General features: G+C 58.4%; 1 protein-coding gene across 4 annotated transcripts; it reads right to left on the reverse strand.

The window, feature by feature from the left end:
• Window positions 1–357: 357 nt before the first annotated feature.
• Window positions 358–5,897, reverse strand: MFAP2 (microfibril associated protein 2). Of its 4 annotated transcripts, none has more exons than XM_036229103.1 (9): window positions 5,849–5,897; window positions 3,954–4,031; window positions 2,870–2,956; window positions 2,611–2,637; window positions 2,443–2,529; window positions 2,274–2,318; window positions 1,399–1,486; window positions 1,073–1,146; window positions 358–867 (listed from the first exon to the last, which is right to left on the reverse strand). In XM_036229103.1, the coding sequence occupies exons 2-9, from the start codon at window positions 3,988–3,990 to the stop codon at window positions 764–766; spliced, it is 549 nt and encodes a 182-aa protein (XP_036084996.1). In that variant the 5' UTR covers window positions 3,991–4,031; window positions 5,849–5,897; the 3' UTR covers window positions 358–763. The 4 variants fall into 4 exon arrangements, with proteins under 4 accessions (XP_036084996.1, XP_036084995.1, XP_036084993.1 ...); XM_036229102.1 differs by having other exon boundaries at window positions 2,870–2,959; window positions 5,849–5,896; XM_036229100.1 differs by lacking the exon at window positions 5,849–5,897 and having other exon boundaries at window positions 3,954–4,825.
• Window positions 5,898–7,748: the final 1,851 nt, after the last annotated feature.

The raw sequence follows: 7,748 nt of genomic DNA on the forward strand, positions 1-7,748 counted from the left end.
ATGCTTCCACACAGGTGGCGTCCCGTCTTGGCTTGCACCCCTCTGATGACAGGGTCTCATGCCCTGACAGTGAGAAAGCTGTGTCCCTGAAATTTCTATTTATAGTGTAACTCCCTGCAACATAGACACGCAATGGGTACGCATGCGCACGCACACGCACGCACACACCCCACCTCCCACCGCCGGGGCCGCTGTCATGGCCCATCTTTCTCGTAGCTCAGAGCTGATGCTGGGGGGTGGAGAGGCAGGGCTGGGACTGCGGGGCAAGGCCACAGGTCATCTCAACAGGCAGTACTGGAGGCACCTCGCCACCCCCCTGTGTTCTGCTCTGGAAAAGATTCAGACTGACTCTGAATCTTTTGTAAAAACTTATTTTTAATTTTGTATAAAACAGAGGTGGTCTATGCCCGGGGGCTGTAGGAAATCCAAGCAGACCAGCTGGGGTGAGGGGCATAGCCTACCTCGGAGGGCTGGGGGAGAGACTGTCCTCGGGCTGAGAAGGCACATCGGAGGCCCTGGGCCCACAGAAAGGCCTGGGATGCCTCGCACCTGGGGGCGAAGACCTGGCAGTGGGGGGCCCCTCTGCACCCCAGGAGTGGCCACAGGTTGAGGGAGGGGCCTGAGACAACCCCCAGAGCCACAGGCCACTAACTTTTTTACAGAATAAAAGAAATGTCAGGCGAGGGAGAAAAGCACCAGGTCAGGCAGGGCCCGAGGGCCCCGGATCCGAGGAGGGGCCGAGGTTTGGGGTGCCAGCTCCACCCTAGCAGCCCCCGCAGCTCCTGGCACAGGAGGCCGCCACAGATTGGCACAGGCCGCTGCTGGCCATCACGCCACATTTGGAGAACTTGTCCCGACAAAAGTCAGCTGTTGGGGGAAGGGCAGGAAGGAGCTGGGGTCAGGGTTGAGGATGGGTGACAGGAACTGCTCCCCTATCCTCAACCCTGGTGATCCTGATCGCAGGATCCCCTGGAAGTGGCCCCAGGCACATTACACGTAAACATCAGGTGGGTTGATAATGAGTGGGCAGGGGCAGGGGCAGGGAGAAGTCTGGGGGGTGGAGGCTTCCTACCTCGGAGGAGCTCCTCATGGGCACACACTGTGCGGACGCAGATCTCCTTGTTGATGACATACATTCGGCGGAGGCTGGGGGAGTGGGATGGGGGGCGCAGGGGTAGGTGTCAGTCTTACCCTTAGCCAGCTCCACTGGGAGAGCCTGGGGTAGGACCTGGTGTTGTAGCTTGGGAGTCCCAGCCTCCAAGCCAGGGCTGGACCAGAGCTGAGCTCAACTTCAGGATTCATGATCTTCCTCCAAACCCCACCTGGGCTGGCTGGAGCCGTCCCTGCTGCCCATCCCCAGCTCCCCGCCCCGCCCCCCCCAGCCCTGTCTGTGCTCACCTGTAGAAGCAGACCTCGTTGAGACACTGTTTGCAGGGCTTGTGTATGGAATAGAGGCGGGTGCACGGGTACTGCTCCTCACGGCAGTCTGGATGACAGATGAAATCAGGCTCGGGGTACAGCTTGGGGCCCAAGGTTGGGGGGGATGGCCCCCAATCTTGCCCACTGGAGACTGGATCTCATCTTGGGATCTAAGTACACCCTGCGCCCCCCGAGCCAGCCCAGACACACACACACACACACACACACACACACACACACACACACACACATACACACATACATACGCCCAACATGCACACACAACATTCTGGGGCTGCCCAATTTTATACAACATATTTACAGATATACAAATTCACAACCACACTTCCGAGCATATATTGAAACACACATAAATTCAGACACAAATCCACATACATACAGTCACAGAAGCCCACACTGACCTTACGGGAGCATACCCGACCTCACACACAGTCCCTCTCTCAGGCTCTTGGCTGGAGCAGCATGGGGCCGGCTGAGCCAGCCTGGGCTTCCTGCCGCATCCAGCCTGGCCTGCCATAGCACCACTGCTGGCCTGGCGGGAAGCCCCCAGCATGCTCCCTGCCCTCCCCAGCGTCTGGGAGTAGAGGGCCCCTCCCAAGGCTGCAGCCAACTCAGCCTCCTGCCAGGCCCAAGGGGCAGAGGGATCTCCTGGAGCTGCCTATGGGGCTCTGAAGTTGCCGGCCTAAATGGGCACATCTGCAAGCCCCTCACCCCTCCACCTACCCCAGCAAGAGTGAAAGGCTTGGCTGTCTCTGATCTACCAGGGCTGCACCCCACTCCACCCCAACTTCCGGGGCCGTGCTTGTTCCTTTAGCTGTCAGGGAAGCTCTTACCCAGAGGCCCGGGCTCTGTGGGCTCCGTCTCTGCATTTCCTGGCTCTGGTGTTGCGAGAGGGGGAAGAAGACATCTTTGAGAGGGGTCTATTCAGGGCAGGATGGGGTCACCTCTCTCAGCCTTGGCACAAAAACCCCACTCCAGGGTTGACAGGAGCTTGTAGCTTACCATAGGTAGGGGCGGGGATGACTTCCTGTTGAACTTGCTGTTGGGACTGGAACTGGAACTGCTCCTCGGAGGGCCGAGGTGTCGCCTCTGGAACAGGACATGATAAGGGAGTCTACTCATTTCCCCCACCCACATGCCCGCCCATTCTATCTGGCCCCCACTCTTTACCTTGATAATCATAGTAGTCTGGGTTGTCTGAAAAGAAAGATGAACATCAAATTGCTGGGAGTCACGCTAGCTTTCAGCTCCAGGGGCCAAGGAGGTTATAACTGAGCCAGGGACAATCCCATCTGCAAATTCCATCACCCTACCCCACCCGGTCCCCAGCTGAGCCATGCACCTCTGAGGAGCCAGGCCTTGATGACATGGCAGGGCTGGGGAGGCCTGAAGGGGCCAGGGGTGGCCGGGGGGTGGAACAAGGCCTTACCGATCTGGTCACTATAGTGGGTGTACTGGATATGGTCTGGGAACGGCGGCAAAGGGTCCAGGTCGTATTGCCCCTGAGCCAGAAGGCCTGCTGAGGGGAGGCAAAGCATGAGAAGGTGCTTTAAAATGCCCAAGGCATTTCTGGGGAGGGCAGGGGGAGGTCCAGCAGACCTGCAAATCCCTAAGACGCTTAGACCCACAGGACCCAAACTCTTTCCTCAAGCATAAAGGCCCTTACACCTCCTGGTCCTCCGTCACTTCACTGACGCCATCCCGCCCATCTCTTCCACGTTGGTCTCCTGGCTGTTCCTGGAACTTGGTGAGCTCCTGCCTGCCCCCCAGGGCCTTTGCACTTACTTGATCCCCCTGGGCCTATAATTCCGGTCCCCTTCTCCTCCTTCAGGTTTGAACTGAAATTTCAGCTCCGCTAACAGGCTCTTGCTGGCCCGCCCACCCTCTCCATCTCATCTTCCCGTTTACTTCCATCACAGCGCTCAATACGATCGGACATTTATCTTGTCTACTTGATAACAGAGGCCTCCCTTCCCTCGACTGGCAGCACCAGGAGGGCAGAGATCTGTGTGCCTGGTTTTTCGCTGTAGCCAGGGGCCTAGCCCAATGCCCGGCACGTAGTAGGAGCTCAACAAATGCATGTTAGACCTGGCAGGGCCTTTGGATCCCCATTCATAACTCCTTTCTTAACAGGGACCCCTCTAGCATCAAGATGGTACAGGGTGGTCGGGCCCCAAATAGGTCTAAAACCTGGGCGTCCACATTCCCTGCTTTGGGTGCCCCCCTATTCCTGCACATCAGCTCCAGAGAGTCAGTAAGTAAGAGGAAAAGCACAGACTCCTGGTGCCTGGTTGTGGGCCCACTCTCCAGAATCCTGCCTACTTGCTGCTGTGGATGGTTGGAGTGAGGGTCCAGGAAATGCCTCTGGCTTTGGGAGTGGTTGGCCAGTTAAGTTTGTGGTCCAGGAAGCAGGAGGCCCTGGGACCCAGGGAGCTCACTGCCAGCTCCCTCCCCAAAAAGCTTCACTCTCACCTACATGAGGGAAGCTCCCCCGATCCCCAGGTGCCACTCACCAGGCAGGAATAGCAGGAAGAGGTAGGCAGCTCTCATCCTTACACAGTGAGGCGGGCTGGGCTGGTGTCAGAGGACAGCTGGAGGAAGAGGAGGGGGCAACCTGCATCCCGGGCCCACTAATCCGGGACTGCTGAACCCACCTCCACTCCCCTGAAGTCAGCCTGGAGGAAGAGGCACTCGGAGTAGAAGCCAAGAATGTGGAGGGCCTGGAATTCTGGAGGAAGAACCACTTTGGAGGGACATCGGCTGTCCTTGATGGCCCTCTGAGTGTTCAGGTCCCAAGGGACAAAGCCTCCAACTTGGCTCCAAGGCTGGTCTTGAAAAATGGACAGACTACTGTGCCCTGCTCAGTAAGAGAACATGTCTAATCCCCCACCATTTCTAATCCCCTGACCCTACTCTTTGCCCACTACCATGCCCACCCTTTGGTTTAGCACTTCCCCAGGTGTCTAAGGCACTGATCATGCGAATACCTGACCCCTACGCCCATCCTTGGGACCCCAGCCCTGTCTAACCAACATCACAGCCTAGACTCAGCACTGTCTGCCCAACCCACCACCTGCTCCTGATTAGCCCCTGGGCCCTGAGCATCTTGCTCAGCAGGAAACCACATGCATGCTCAGACCCCAGGGGCCCCTGAGGAAACCAGGCCTGGGCAGGGCTCCCACCCCCAGAAGATTCCTCTATTGCCAGGCCTCCCAAGACCTGGCTGTCCATCAGACTCACGAGACTGTGGTCTATTTGTCTGCAGCAGCAGGAAGCACTTAGGGTGGAGTCTAATGAGGGCTTCTCTGGCTCCTAGAAGGGCAGTACTGGAGGGGACCATATGTCACCAGCCCAGGAGTGCTGAAACCCTTAACGTTGTACGACAAGTGTTAGGCGGGAGACACTGGGTTCCCCACGTCCCCATTCCGAAACCCCTTGGCCTCCTCCCGGCTAGCAACTCCCCGCAGAGCCTCACTATCCCATCCTTGTTCTGGTGGCAGCCAGGCTTCTTGGAACTGTCACCACTCCGGAGGAGGCCCCGAGTTGGGGCCAAAGGGGCTTTACGAGCTGTCTGTGGGGAGTGGCCTCTGTCTGTCCTCAAAGCCCCTTCCTTGGCCTCTCAGCCTCCTGCGTGGAGCCTTTTCCTCCCCAGGTCTGGCGCCCAAGCCCAGGCTCACTGGCGGGAAGGGACCCAGGGCAAGGGGTGTGGCTGTAAAGATGAGAGTCCAGTGAAAGTAAGGATTAGTACCAGGGGACATCGCCGAGCACTTCTAGAGTATGGATTTTGGGGAGTGTGGGGGAGGCCAGGACCTGCCCAGGAGGCTGCCCACCCCCTCCACAGCAGAGGACCCTCTCCCCTCTGCGGTCCCGGGGAGGGGTCAAGCGAGGCCTACTCGGAGCCCCCTGCCCCCACGCTCACTCAGACGGAGGCTCTGCCTGCTCAGGAGGCCGGGCCGGGGTCGGGCTGCAGGAAACCAGATGTTGCAGCCCGCACAGCTGGGAACAATCAGCCGCGGAAGCGCCCCGGCGCGCTCTCCCAGGCTCTGATCTGTCTTTGTCTCCCCGCGTCTCTGTCCCGGCGTCCCGCCGCGCCGCACACCCCGACCCCACCCCATCGGCCACATTCCAGCCTCCCTGGAAGAACAAAAGTCGCCCCCACTCCTGGCGCCCCGACCCTGGCTCCCCCCAAACACATGCTCCCCTCCCTTCAAAGCGACCCCAAACTTTCCAAGTGCCCTCTTAGCATCTGCTCAGACGGCCCGAGTTCAGGGACCCTGGCAGCCACCCCCAGGATCAGGACGCGTAGAGCTCCGCACCCCATGCCTCGGGTGACCCTCAGACGCCCCTGCCCGCAGCTGGGGTCCCCCAAGCGCTCACTGCCAGGTCCAGCCACCAGGCCCGCGCCTACCTGGCCGGGCCACTCCGCCGCCCGCTCCGAGTCCGCCCGCCGGAGCCGCCCCTTTGCCCGCAGCGAGGCCCCCTCCGGGCCCCTCCGGGCCGGCGCCCGCCCTCCAGCCCCGGATCCGCTGGGTCCTAACGCGAGCTCTGCCTCCCGGGCCGCCGCGCCCTCGGGTCCTCAACCCGCTTCTGGGGCGGCCCTGGAAGAGGGTTGAAGGGAGGCGGTGCCCACGGAGCCAACACCACGTCTGCTGTTCAACACTTCTTTACAGTGCAGAACGCTTTCTCCTTATCTCCCCATCCCATCTGGGCCGCAGTCCGTGGTGAGGTGGGCGTTACCTCATTTTACAGAGAACGAAACCAAGGCTCGTAAAGGTATAGTTCACCCACAGCCACTCTGCTAGAAGTAAGCCTCGTGTTCCCCTCTGGCTTCTCCCAGCTTCCAGGACACCCTCCCTGGCCTGGTGTTCCTCCTGCCTCTCCGGCTGTGCCTTCTGGGTCTCCTTACCCATCTCTGGGCTGTGACATTTTGTTTAGCCCCAGGGCTCTAGCCTACAGGAATACGAATGTCTCCAAGGCACATCAGATCCAACGAGGATCTAAGAACAAATTCTCTTATCTCCAGACCCTCCCCCAGACCCGGCCCTCAAAGGTGTCCCCATTTGGTGAGTGCTCCCACCATCCTTGCATTACTCAGGCTACTTCCCCTGCCGTCGGCCCTTGCATCCAATCTAGGACCTAGCCACTAATTCTGCCCCCAGAGTCCGTCCACTTGCCCCCGCCTTGGTGTAAGCCACCACCGTCCCTTGCCTGAACTCTGTACTAACCTCCAATCCGAGCCTTCCCAAGTAGGCCCTGCCCTTCCCTGCCCAGCTCAGAACCTGCTTGACTCTCTGCTTGAAGACTAACTGGTTTCCCACGTCACCTAAGATCAAGGCTGAGCTCCTCTGTGGCCCCCAAGAGCCCTTCGTGGGGGTCTGGCTCTGCCTCATCATTCCTCGCCTGGTCCCCCTGCAGCCACGTGGCCTTTTCAACAGTTCTCACTAAACTCCTTCCTCTCCTCTACAGGGCCTTCGCTCCAGCTTTTCTTCCTCCTGGAACACTGGCCAGGTCCACCTCCTTCTCATTATGGGTCAAACCCTCCCCTCCTCAGAAGAGCCTTCCCTTTCTCCCTGTCACTCTAAGCATCTTCTGCTTTACTGCTCACAGCTGTCATGCTGCCCTATGTCTGCGGGACCATTGGAATCCTGTCCCTCCCCCCGATGAGCCCGTCAGCCACATGAAGACAGGGACAAAGTCTGTTTTTGTTCATTAGGCACAGTGCCAGGCTCAGAGCAGCTCTTCAGTAAACATTTGTGGAATGAATAAAGGAATGAATGTACACTTGATTCTCCCGGGAAAGATCGGCTGGATGCGAGTGCTGGTCCTCTGCCTCTGGGGGCAGTCCTCAGCCCCGCCTGGTCACGGGAGCCTAGGCTTGAGGCAGGGGGCTCAAGCTGGGCAGAGATTGGGATGCCCCTTGATGCAGGCCCTCACCGCCAGATCTCCTACCCGCAGTCATGCCCCCCTATTCTATTAGACGGGGACTAAATACAGTAGTCCACCTTTATTTGTGTTTTAATTTTCCACAGTTTCAGTTACCCATGGTATACTACGGTCTGAAACTATTAACTAGAAAATTCCAGAAATAAACAATTCATAAGTTTTCAATTGCAGACTGTCCTGAGTAGTGCGATGAAATCTCAAACCACCTCGCTCCATCCAGCCCGGACACGAATCATTCCTCTGTCCACCATATCCATGCTGCATGTGCTACCCGCCCTTAGTCGCTTAGCAATCTTGGTTATCATATCGACTTACGGTATTACACAGCTCGTATTCAAGTAACCCTTATTTACTAATGCCATATT

The sequence above is a fragment of the Rousettus aegyptiacus genome, unplaced genomic scaffold (genome assembly GCF_014176215.1).
Source record: "Rousettus aegyptiacus isolate mRouAeg1 unplaced genomic scaffold, mRouAeg1.p scaffold_m13_p_1, whole genome shotgun sequence".
Taxonomy (NCBI): Eukaryota; Metazoa; Chordata; class Mammalia; order Chiroptera; family Pteropodidae; genus Rousettus; species Rousettus aegyptiacus.